General features: G+C 51.8%; 2 protein-coding genes across 24 annotated transcripts in view; one reads left to right on the forward strand and one right to left on the reverse strand.

The window, feature by feature from the left end:
• The window catches only part of ZNF467 (zinc finger protein 467), a 10331-nt gene extending 7596 nt beyond the window's left edge, over positions 1-2735 (reverse strand). The window contains exon 1 of the mRNA XM_027841114.1: positions 2498-2735. Within this exon, the coding sequence (XP_027696915.1) occupies positions 2498-2621 (124 nt within the window). The 5' untranslated portion in view covers positions 2622-2735. The remainder of the gene's footprint in view (positions 1-2497) is intronic.
• Positions 2736-3259: 524 nt separating this feature from the next.
• SSPO (SCO-spondin) overlaps positions 3260-12407 on the forward strand; it is a 99517-nt gene continuing 90369 nt past the window's right edge. For 18 of the 23 annotated variants that reach the window (XR_003567216.1, XR_003567217.1, XM_027841074.1 and 15 more), the window contains exons 1-6: positions 3900-4407; positions 4489-4570; positions 9726-9802; positions 10203-10376; positions 11805-11887; positions 12152-12322. Coding sequence is in view for 19 of the 23 variants with exons in the window: in XM_027841074.1 (XP_027696875.1) it covers positions 4505-4570; positions 9726-9802; positions 10203-10376; positions 11805-11887; positions 12152-12322 (571 nt within the window). In the remaining 4 variants the exon portion in view is untranslated. Of the gene's footprint in view, positions 3772-3899; positions 4408-4488; positions 4571-6022; positions 6075-9725; positions 9803-10202; positions 10377-11804; positions 11888-12151; positions 12323-12407 lie in introns of those variants that run through there. The other 5 variants (XM_027841089.1, XM_027841091.1, XM_027841076.1 and 2 more) reach the window with 4 other exon arrangements.

A 12407-nucleotide genomic window follows, 5' to 3' on the forward strand; every position in this document is an offset into this window, starting at 1 on the left:
GCTAGTGAAATAGGAGCCTAGTGGGAGGGAGGGGGGAGCTCTTGGGTCCTATTGGGCAAGTGGTGGGGGGGAGGGGTAACCACAATGGGGGAGGGGTAGATCCCTCCCTCATAGTCTCCCAATAGGGTCTTCACGGGATGTGTGAGATGGCTCTAGCTTCCTTTCACAGCCCAAACCCTACGATTCAGCCCCAACCCCAAAACCAAAGAGCCCTCTGCCCCTCCTCTCCCCAGTGGCAATGCATATTCCCCTCCCCTTTCTTTTCCTTCCTCCCTCTCCCCAGCCCGGCTGGCTCATTTCCCCTCCCCCTTTCCTTCTCTCGGCAATACCTCCCCCTTTCCCTCCCCCTTGGGGTAGGCTCCCCCTCCCCCTTCTCTAATCTCTCTGGCTGCCTTTTCTCTGCCCCTCCCCGCCTTCCCCCTTTCCTGCTCACTCTCCCTCCCTCCTTTTCGCCCTCCCTACCTCCCTTCTCCCGAATCTGGCTGGCTCCCCCCAGCTCCTCCTCCCTCTGCCCCTCCTCTCAGGCTGCCTGCCTGCCTGCTTGCCTGCCTGCCGGCTGGCTGGCTGGCTGATGGGCTGGCCTGGCCTACCCCTTGTGGGCCCCCCTCTGCTCTTCCCTCTCCCCTCCCCTTCCTGCTCCTCCCCAGCCTCCTCCACCCCTCCTGGCCTCCACCACCCCTTCTGGCTCCCTCCTCCTCCCCCTGACCCTCTCCCTTTTTTTCTGTCTCTGGTGGCAGTACTCACTCCCCTCCCCCACCTTCCCAAGCCTGCCTTTCCCTTCCCCTTCCCCTTCTGGTCCCCATCCCCTGCCTCCGCTCTCTTTTCTCTTCCCCTCTCCCTCCCTCAACCAGTTTATACTGCACTGTCTTCTCTCTCCCCTCCCCCTCCCCCTCTTCCTCTCACCCTCCCTTTTTCCTTCCTCCACTTTCCCCTCCCCCATCTCCTTTTCCCTCCCTCCCCCTTCGCTTCCCTTCCCTCGCCTTCTTCCTCCTCCTTTCTTTACTCCTCTCTTTTCTCCCAGCCTCTCCACCTCTCAATCTACACACTCCTCCTGCTCCCCTCCCCCTTCTCTCTCCTCCTCCCCTCTCTGATTTCTCTTCCTCTCCTCTCCCTTCCCCCTCTCTCCCCCTTCCTCTCCTCTGTCTTTCTCCCTCCTCCCTTTTTTCTTTCTCCCCTCCCCCTCTCAGTTCTCTCCCTCTATTTTGCCCCTTCCCCTCCCTGCCCCTGGCCCCCTGCCTCCTTTACACCTTCCTATCGTACTCACTCTTCCCTTCCCCACCTCCTCCCAGAGGCAGGCTCTTCCCCTCCCCCTTCCTGCCTGCTATCTCCCTTCACCCTCCAGTTTTCTTCCTTTGCTCTAACCTTGGAGGGGTTTCTGCTTTCTCCCTTTCCTGACCCCTTTATATATATGCCCCCCCATGCCCCACCCTTTCTTTTCTTTTTGGTCTCCCTTCACCTTTTTCCTTCTGGTCTTCTCTTCCCCAAACCAGATTTACCTCTTTCCTCTCCCCCTCTCCTTACCTAGCCTCAACCCAATCCCTCCAGAAATCTGCCCTCCCTATCCCAGCTTCCCTCCGACTTCTGGCTTCCCCCTCCCCTATAGACACCCTCCTTTTCGTTCTCTTTTAGAATCTCTGCTTCCTCTCTTGAGACCCCACCCTTCCACCCCCTCTCTCCAGATCCCTGCCCCCTCCCACTCGACTCCCAAACTCCCTCCTCTCTCCCCTAAATCTCTGCCCCACCCCTCCACCTTAAAAGACCTTACCCCCAGATTCCTCCCCCTTTCTCCTCCTCTCCAGCCTCCTGTTCTTCCCTTGCCCCCACCCCTCAATACCTTTCCTCCTCCCTTCCCCCACACTCTTCCTCTTCTCTGACACACCTCTATTCCCTGCCTCTCCCCCAGGGGACACCCTTCCCTCTTTTCCCCTAATTCCCCGCCCCTCCCCCCAGGACACCTTTCATTCTCTCCCCCTCCCTTAGATCATCCTTCCTTTTCTGTCCCATATCCTCCCCCCTTAGACCCTTTCCCTTCTTTCCCTTCCACCCCCCCATCTCTTTCAATCTTTAATCCCTTGCCCCTCCCACCTCAGACCTCTCCCCCCCATCCCATCCCCCTCCCCTCTTCTCATATTCCCTCCCTCTTCCTCTCCTTCTGCTCCCCCTCTCCCTTCCCCCTTTGCTCGGATCCCTGCTCCTACTTCCTTCTCTTTCCTCAGACCCCTGCCCCCCCACCCTTCACCCTCTGCTCAGACCCTGATCCCCACCTTCCTTCTCTCCCATTCCTTGCCCTTCTTCCTCAGACACCCACTTCCCTGACACCCTTCCTCCTCCCTGTCAGAAACGCGTCCCCCACCCCCACTGCAAGCAGCCCCCACCCCCGGGAGCTGTCATCAGTATATGCGTGCGTGTGTGAGTGTGAGTGTGTGTTGTGCGTGTGTGTGTCTAGTGGGGGGGGGAAGGCGGACCGAGCCGCCCGTTGCACTGCCTCTCTCCTTACCTGGCGGGACAGCCGCGAGCAGATGTTCCCCGGACCCAGGCGTCCGGGGTTCCCCGCTCCCCTCCGCTCCGCGCACAATGGCGCCCGCTGCCTGCAGCTCTGCTGCGGACCCACCGACGGACATACAGACGGACAGACTGATGGCTCTGAAACTTCCCCGAGACGGGAGAGGGAGAGTCAGGGCGGAGAGGGAGGGGAAGAAGCGAGAGGGAGAGGGAGGGAAAGAAGTCCGAGGAGGGGAGGGGATCGGCAGGGGGGTTAGAGAGTTAAAGGGAAGGGGCAGGGGGTTAGGGACACGAAGGGGAGGGGAGGGGCAAGCCGGAGGGATGGGGAGGGAGAAAGGGAGCAGGGGGTTAGGAACTGAGGAGGAAGGGAAAGAGGGTTAGGCACTCCAAGGGGAGGGGCAGGGGGTTAGGGATGGGGCGTCAGGGGCATGGAGCACCTAGACGGGGAAGGGAGTTATTGGGGGAGAGGTGATAAGAGGACCTAGAATGGGCGATGGTAAGTGGGAGAAAAGGGATGGGGGGGAGGAGATGGGAGGGGGAGAGAAAAGGGAAGAGGGGGAGAAGGGAGGAGGGGAGAAAGGAGGAGGGAAAGAGAAGGGGGAGGGAAGGAGGAGAGCTGGGGAGGAAGGGCATGGGGGACTGGAAGGGAGGGGCGCTAGGGAGCCATAGAGGGAGGAGCCAGGGCAAAAGGTGGAAGGCCCCTAGAGGGGGAGTAGGAGGAGGAGAAGGGGAGGGAGGATCTGTGGGACGGGGGAAGGGGATGTGAGAGGGCACTGTTAGGAGCTTGAAGGGAGGGAGATGGACTGTTGTGGAGAGGGTGATCGTTGTGTGTGTATGTCTGTCCTTCCACATCAGTGCCTGTCCTTTTGTGTATGTGACTTTGTGTATGTACTAACTGGTCTGTCCTGCGTCTGCCTGGGAAGCTTAGGCTTCTCTTTCTCCCAGCTGGCTCCGCCTGCCCTGGTCAGTGCCCTCTGCCCATTCTGTCACTTCCAGTCCTTCCTCTGGCCGGACCCTCCACCCGCCTGCGGTCTCACCCTCATATCTCTCCACCACTCTCTCAGTTCCCAGAGAGATGGGCACTGTCAGCAGGAGCCAGGAGTGGAGGCTTCCCTCTGGGGAAGGAGTGGGCTGGGGGGAGGGGGGGAGTGGACACCTGACTACTTCGGGTAACTGAGGTCTTCTCGACAAGCCACCCCCCAGCCTGGCCAGTCCAGTAGCTGGTCAGGAAGAGCGTTGGGGGCGGGGTTCGGGAGAGGAGGAGGAGAGGTAGGGGGGTGTGTGTGGGGGTGTGTGTGTGTGGGGGGGTGTGTGTGTGTGTGTGTGTGTGTGTGTGTGTGTTGGGGGTGGGGCTGGGAGGGCACTTAGGGGAGGGGACTGGGGGCGGGGCCCTCTGGCCAGGCAGGAAAGGAGTCTGATCAGGGAATTGGGGTGTGGGGTCCTGGGCTAACTTTAGAGCAGGAAGGTGAGGGATTGCATGGCAAACCCCAGGGAAAAAGCTAAAGCTCACCGCCTCTGTGGGACTAGAATGCCCCTCAGTTTGAATCGATTGCATGGACGTTCACGCAGCCTTCCTGCCTCTTGTCCAGCCGCAGGGCTGGGTTGGGATCTACCTGTGTTGCAGGTTGGCGCATTTAAGTCTGTCCCTCTAGCTGTTTCGTGGCAAATGCCTGAAATACATTCATCTAACCTTCCAAGGGTCCCCTTTCCCCCTCCCCCGTCCCACTTCCACAGCTGGGTCTCCCTCCTCTCCTGGAGCCCGAGGTCCCTAGACTACTCTTTTCTCGGTTTTCTCTTCCTAGGAATGGTTAGGGTTCTAGGGAGCAAGATTTCACCCCATGGCCTGCCTTTGACCAGTTTTCTGAGCCAGAGATCAGCGATAGGAAAACATATGACAGTTCAGAAGTGAGTAGAACCAGCAGGGGAGATGTTTATGGTGGGGACAGTCATGCTCATTGCACTCATACCTTGCTCCCCCCCATACAGGTGAAATCAGGGTCAAATGAATGTGGAAGGCGATCTTGAAGACGTTACATCCAAGCACCCAGAGAGAGGAGGAATGAGCACAGTAAGGGAAGGGTGTGGAAGAGGGAGGAGTAGTCCTCTATTTTAAGTAACTTAATGAGGCGGGGCCTTTTAGTGGGTGGATTTTACATATATGTATAATCAGAAGAAGCAGGATTATGGGTGCAGTGCATCAAAAGTCAGAAGACCTGGCTTTGAGCCCCAGCTCCTCTAATTTATTAGCTGCTTGACCACCTACAAGAACCTCTCTTTCTCACTTTGCTCATCTCTAAAATGAGAACAATAATCGCAGAGTGGCACCATGGCCTTTGGGATAAAGGATCAGCCTTGGTATCACAAGGATTTGGATTCAAGCCCAGCCTTTTACACATTCTAGCTGTGTGACTGTGGGCAAGTCATTTAAGTTCTAAGTGTGGGTGTTTAGCCCTGTCCTACTCTTCTAGACCCCATTTGGGATTTTGTTGGTAACTGGAACAGTTGGCCATTTCCCTTTCCAGATCATTTTACAGATGAGGAAAATGAGGCAAACAGGGTTAAGGAACTTGCCCAAGATCACACAATTAGTATGTGTCTGAGGCTGGATTTGAACTCAGGAGGATAACCTTCCTGACTCCAGGCCCAGTGCACTGTCCACTGTACCACCTAGTTGCCCCAAGTTCTCCGTACTTCCAGGTAATTCTCCACGACTAAAATTTGTAGGTAAGTTTCTGATCATGGTCAGTGAAGGAAGTTTCCACATTGAGACAGCAATGAATCAGTCAATCAACATGAATTTATTGATCACCTACTGTGGGCCAGGTATTATACTAAGCTGAGGAGACAAGGTAAAAGTGAAATAGTTCCTGCCCTCAAGGAGTTTACATTCTGGAGGGGGGGGGAGCAGACAACATGCAAACACATACAGACTATATACAAAATGAATACTAGGTAGTACACTAGCAATGGGGTGGGGCAGAGAGTAGATCAGCACCTTTCATGTAGAATATGGAACTTGAGCAGAAGCCTGAAGAAAACCAGGAAGAGGGGGAGCATTCTAGGCATGGAGGACAGCCAGTGCCAAAGTAGAAATGGGAGAGGGAGCCTTGAGGATGTGCAACAGGCTAGACCATAGAGTATAGGGTATGGGTGTGGAGGTAAGGATGACTGATGTGTAAGAAGACTGGGAAGATAGGAAACAGGCTTGGTTTGAAGGGCTTTCAGTGCCAAAGGAGTTTGTGTTTTAGAGGGAATAGGCAGCCACCAAAGGTTATTGTGTAGGAAGGTGACTTGGTCAGACTTATCCTTTAGGAAAATCACTTTGGCAGCTGTATGTAGGATGATCTGGTTAAAAAAAAAATAAGATTCCTCTTTAGAGGCTGTCTATTCTAACCCTTTTCATCAAACAAATGAGGATTCTAAGGTAAAATGACTTGTGGGGGGGTGGGGGTGGGGTCATACAGTTAGTAAGCAAGTGTGTCCAGGTTTTTTGATTCAAAGTCTGGTTCATTTATCGTAGGTCTGCCCCATTGTACTCCCACCATCTACCTGGAGACCCCCATAGGAGCATCGTAAGGAAAGCACTTCGTCTCTGCCACTGAAATACCTCTTCACAGACCCTTCCTATCTGTCTCCTACTTTTCACTCACTTGGTCAACATCAGGCCCTCTTCATCTTTTACATGGACTTTTATAATGGCTCCTGGAATGATCCCCTCCCTCTCTTCTCTGATCCATATTTCTGCACAGCAGCTGAAATAACATTCCTAATGGCTATATCTGATCAGGCCCGTCCCCCTACTCAAAAAAAGTCAAGTCACTGCCTATGAAAGGGGAAGGGAATGCTTATTAAGTGCCTACTGTGTGCCAAGTGTTATCTCATTTGAAAATGAGGACAAATTCCTTAACCTGTCATTCAAGACCCAACATAATATGGCCCCAACCTAAGGCAGAATAGTACAATGGAAACACAGGGGGTCAAAGGCCATGAGTGTCTGAATTTCAGTTTTGCTATTTACTGCCTGGGAGATCATGATCAAGTCCTTCCATACGTCTGTTTTCTCCCATTTAAAATGAAGGAATTGAACTAAATGACCTTCAGGTCTTTTCCAGCTTTAAATCTAAGACCCTATGCTCCTTTTGTTTCTAGTCATATTTCACACTACTCTGCTTTATGCCCTCAGTTTCCCAGACAAAGCTGATTCTTTCTCCAATTTGCTTGGGCCCAGACAGGCCCAAACTGACCTGAAGTATGTTTCCTCCCAATCCCCACTGATTGAAATCCCTTCCTTCAAAGCCCAGCTCAGCTGCCTCAAATTTCTTAGAAGAAAGCAGGGAGGGGAATAAGCATTTATTAAGCACCTACTATGTGCCAGGTCCTGTGCTAAGCACTTTAAAAATCTTATCTCATTTGATCCTCACAACACCACTGAGAGATAGGTGCTATCATTATTATCATTTTACAGTTGAGGAACATGAGGCAAACAGAGGTTACGACTTGCTGAAGGTTGCACAGCTAGTAAGTGACTGAGGCTGGATTTGAACTCAGACCTTCCTGATCTAGGCCTGTGGTGCTATCTGCTTCACCATCTAGATGTCTCAGAGCACTTCCTCTGGAGCTCTCCTTTGTATTTATCTCATTTTGTTGTTCGTCATATTTATTTATTCATTTTCATTTCTTATCCCTGCTAATAAATTATAAACCCCTTGAAGGCAAAGCTTTCCACCCTTGTATCCCCAGCTCCCAGCACAGTGCCTAGCTCAAAATAGGTGTTAAAGAAATGTTTATTGAATTGAGTTGAATAGTTGAATCAGAGCCTTAAGTCTTTTTTTTTTTTAAAGACAACTAATGGAACTATCTCCTTCTCCCCTAATTGTTGCCTTCTTGAGTCACTGCTCTGCTTGCTCATCACACCTTGGAGATGACTCTGGTGACTGGGTGAATGTGTGTGAGGGAGAGATTGGGGTAGTGTATTACTGGGAGTGTGTGTGTGTGTGTGTGTGTGTGTGTGTGTGTGTGTGTGTGAGAGAGAGAGAGACAGACAGACAGACAGACAGAGACAGAGGGACAGAGAAAGACATACAAACAGGCAGACCAGGACAGTGGTGGGGGAGAGAAAAGGGAGAAGGAGAGAAGGATAGAGAAATAGGTAGAGGCAGAGACAGAGATATAGAAAAAGAGAGACAGGAAGACCAGAGACCAGTACAGTGTGTGTGTGTATGTGTGTGTGTGTGTGTGTGTAATCCAAGATTGTGGTCTCTTGCCAGAAGGGATTTTAGAGTTCAAGACAATAAAGAAAGTCAGCCCCTCCCCCCATCAGTTTTATAAACTAAAGGAAGAAGCTGAGATGTAGAGAGTTTCAGTGACTCCGAAAATCACACACAGGTAGTTACAAGAAGTAGCAGGACTGAGATAGAAACCTAGGTCCTGACTCCAAATCTTTTATTGTTTTCTTTACTGTAAGCTACAATATCCGGCTACCCCTTTGACTAGAGAAGGGAGGGGAAAGAGATGCTGGGTGCATGTGCATGTGTGTATCTGTGAGAGAAAGAGAGAAACAGAGAGAGACAGTGAGACAGAGAGAGATGAATGCTTAAAGAAAGACACACACACACACACACACACACACACACACACGCTCGAGAGCAGACAGTCTATCTATACCTAATTAGGAGTGTGTACATGACTAGGAATATGTGTTTTTGTGTCCTACTCCTAAATTTGTCTTTAGGGCATCATTGAGGGGTGCATACAGTCTGGTAGTGGGCCCTCAGAAGATGAAGGATCAGCCCTTGGATTGGTCCCTAGGGATGGGATGCTGGTTTCATTCCCCTCCCCCTGCCCCCTTTCCCTCTATCCTCAAGCCCCAGAACCAGCCTGGCCACTGGCCTGACTCTGCTCAATTCAGGCCTCCTTGTTACTGGGCAGGAAAATTGTGGAGAATTCTTGGGCTGCTGCCTCAGGCTCTGGAGGAGGGGAGGGGAGAGGCCAGAGGTTGAGTTTTAAGTCCGAAGCCACCTTCTGGCCTTTGTCATCCATGAGTGGGTGGCTAGTAACCAGGATGCAGCCAGGATTGACCTCCTAGTTCCTGCCCCTTCCCAACCCGGATCTTTGGATCATCCCATCCGGCTCGTCTCAGCTGGACCCAGGATGCTTCTCTGGACCAGGAGGCCCTTCTCAATAGAGCCCCCCATTCCCTCTAGCCCCCTTCACCAGTGCCCCTTCTCTTCTTGACCTAGTGCCTATAGTAAACTCCTCGGAAATGTCCCAGCTCTCTGAGAGAGAACCTCATAGCAGGGAGGCCCAGGCCAGCTCAGAGACACCTGGAGAAAGAAACACATATATAAACACGTACACACATGTGCACATGCACACAGTCAGATATGCAGAAGCACATTCAGTCTCCTATTCATTTTCTCAGTCTCCCTCTCTCATACCCACATGCTAACGCACAGACAGGAATTCTCTTTTTTTGGAGTCTGGAAAGAAGGATTTACTGAGGAAGTGGGGAGAACTCCATAGAGTGGGGAAGATGGCATGAATACATACTATTTAAAAAAATAAAAAATAACAAATTTCAAAGAGATCTCTTTATTAAAACAGCCTAACCCAGCAACGTTAAAAACAACCAGAGCCTCAGCAGGATGAGTCTTTTTTTTTTTTATTAGAAAAAGGCAATAATATGAACTTCATACTGTTGGGATGTCTATGTGTTTATGTGGTTATAATACATATTTTGCAGATTCTCTCTCTCTCTCTCTCACACACACACACACACACACACACACACACACACACAGGCACACACACAGGCACACACTGGGAGGTAGAAAAACAGATGGGAGAGACAGTTTCCAGGATGAACTGTCAGTTGCTGGCCTCTGGTGGTATCAAAGGGTCAAGTCCAATCTGGGACCGCTCAGATGTTGCACAGGAGGCGTGGCTGAGATGAGGATAAAGGCCTCTTTACACCCAAGGGTTCTAATAGTTTCTGACCAGCCTGGGAAGGAATACTGGTAAGTGATGTGGAGGACAGGACAGGGTGAGAAAGACTGCCTGCAAAGGCAGACAGATAGACAGGCATACTGGGATATCAGGGTAGGTGGTGGGGTAGTGGTCCCAAGAATAGAGGGTGAGTCTGTTGTTGAATCTGCTCAGTCATCCAGCAGTTCTCAGGGTCTTAGCTCCTCTTTCCCTCCACAACCCTCCACTCTCTTCTGTAGGTGGTCTCAGGAAAAGCAGGTACCATGCTGCTCCCAGCCCTGCTCTGCTTCTGGGCAATTTGGGCCTGGGCTGATGGGTAAGACTCTTGCTCCCAGGACCTGGGCTCTAGTCCTGAAGGCTTAAAGTCAGCCCCTCTCTTCCATATCTCCTGTCCCCCTGCCCTCCTTCCTCCATGTAGGCTGGGGCTATGGTTTGCAAAATTAGAACAGGAAATACCAAGTGCCTACCAACTCCAGAGGAAATTTCTGCCTACTGTCTCAGTTCCTTGACATCCCCTTGGCTGTGGTTCCACGACCCCTCAGACAACCAGATTCCTTTCTTTTGTCCCTGGCCTTTGTCATACCTTCTGTATCCCCTTTCCACCTAATATGATCTCCTATCTAAGGTGGCAGAGGGGGATCATGGGTGGAAATCCTTGGGAAAATTCATTTGGTGGTCCTGTGGTACCAGCTGCTCTTCTCTTATCTCTGGGGCAGGCGATGGTGCCTGCGAACAGAGACTGTCCAGGTAGAGAAGGTGGTGACTCCTCAGCAGGAAGAGTTGGTGCCCTGCCGCAATCTCTACTATTATATCCACCGGGGGTGGCAGCTGGACCTGGCCAGGAGCAGGCCCACAAGCTCCTCAACCTCTACTCTCTGCCCAATCTACAAGTGAGAAGAGGAAGGGGGAAAATTAGGCATAGACAATGGGGACTGGGGGGGATGACAGGTATGGGTCCTGGCAAGAGAGCTCAGGGGAGGAGAAAAGATGTGAGAGGGTGAGCATGGGGTGGTATGGCTGAGGTAGAGCAGAATAAATGGTGTCTAGAGGCATGGATGAGAGGAGGGATGAGAGAGAGAGATAGAGACAGAGACCAGGGGTTGTGGTGGAAAGAGAGAGAGAGATAGAGAAGGAGAGAGAGATGGGGGTGGAGACAGAGAAGAAGGGAGAAACAGAGATAGAGAGATGGGAGGAGAGAAAGACAGAAGAGAGAGAGACAGAGAGAGAGAGATGGGAGAAAGACAGAGAAGGAGAAAGATAGAAAGGGGGAGAGAGACACAGAGACATACAGAGAGACAGAGAAACAGAGACAGAGAGAGACAGGAGTAGAGATAGAGACAGAGAAGGAAGAGAAACAGACAGAGACAGAGAGATGGGGTGGTGCAGGAGAGAGAGAGACAGAGAGAGAGAGAGATGGGGCGGGGATGGAGGAGAGAGACGGAGACAGAGGGACCGGGGAGAGAAAGACAGAGAGACTGGGGGGGTGTAGGAGAGAGAGAGAGACAGAGAGAGAGAGACAGAGACAGAGACAGAGACAGACAGGGGAGAGAAAGACAGAGAGGGCGGAGAGAGACACACACACAGACACACACAGAGACAGAGAAATAGAGACAGAGAGAGATAGGAGTGGAGACAGAGACAGAAAAGGAGGAAGAGGAACAGACAGAGACAGAGATGGGGTGGTAGAGAGAGACAGAGACAGAGAGAGAGAGATGGGAAAGAAAGACAGAGGAGGGAGAGAGACAGAGAGAGATGGGGGGGAGAAAGGGGGAGAGAGAGAGACAGAGACAGAGAGGCACAGAGAGACAGAGACAGAGACAGACAGAGAAAGAGAGAGAGACCGAGGGTGGTGGAGAGAGAGACAGAGATAGAGATGGAGACAGGGGTGGCAGAGAGAGAGACAGAGACAGAGAGACAGGAAGGAGAGAAGGAGGGAGACAGAGTGATGGGAGAAAGACGGAGGGGGGCAGACAGAGACAGAAATAGATAGAGACAGACAAAGAGAGAGACAGAGACAAAGACGGAGTATCTATCTTGAATACTGTCCTTTGTCAATCTCAAGCTTTCCTTCTCCTTTCTATGTACGTACAATTAGGTGGTAGAGGGTATCTGAAGATGAGAGATGTGGGTATAGAATGGGCATGACTAGGGAATGGTGGATGGGAGACATTGGAAGGAGAAGAAAGTTTTCTGAATGGGTTGAGGGGGGCCCACTCCCAAGAAGCACTTTAATTTCCAGTCCCATTTCTATGACATTATGGGCCCTCATTCCCCATGAGCCTGAGGAAAATGAACCCTACTGACCCTGTATGTTCCAGGCCACCTGATATCCGACCGGTAGCCTGGAACCGGACTGTGAGGGCGTGTTGCCCAGGCTGGAGAGGTCCTCATTGCACTCTAGGTAAGGCTGCCCTGCATCTGCTAGAAGATACAGAGAATACAAGGGAGCCCACATCAGAAAGATGTATTAGGAGAGATGGGGTCAAGACTAGAATTGGGGTGTTAGGTTGTGTCACAGTGGTTGTAGGAAGAATAGGTGGATGGAGATACTCATTGCACAAAGTTAGCTGGCCTTATCCACACCAAACACTGCCTCCCAAGCCCTACCCCCTGTTCAATTGTTCCTTCGCCATACCCTCCCTTTTGGTCACAATTTCCTTTCCAGGTACTGGCACCGAGGATCACTGTTTTGCCACGTGGCAGTGCCAAGTAGGTCCGGATTTATTGAATGCCTCAGCGGGCAGCTTGGAGGAGTGTTGTGCCCAGCCCTGGGGGCGCAGCTGGTGGAATGACAGTTTGGAACTTTGCTTTAGTTGTTCTTCCTGGCCTCTGACAGGTGAGCATCCTCTCAACACATGTACTCTGGTATGGGCAAGCTTATTCACCCTCAAGTTTTCCCCAGAACAGAAGTCCAGTCCCTC

Source organism: Vombatus ursinus, unplaced genomic scaffold (assembly GCF_900497805.2).
Source record: "Vombatus ursinus unplaced genomic scaffold, bare-nosed wombat genome assembly UNPS02014852.1, whole genome shotgun sequence".
Lineage (NCBI taxonomy): Eukaryota > Metazoa > Chordata > Mammalia > Diprotodontia > Vombatidae > Vombatus > Vombatus ursinus.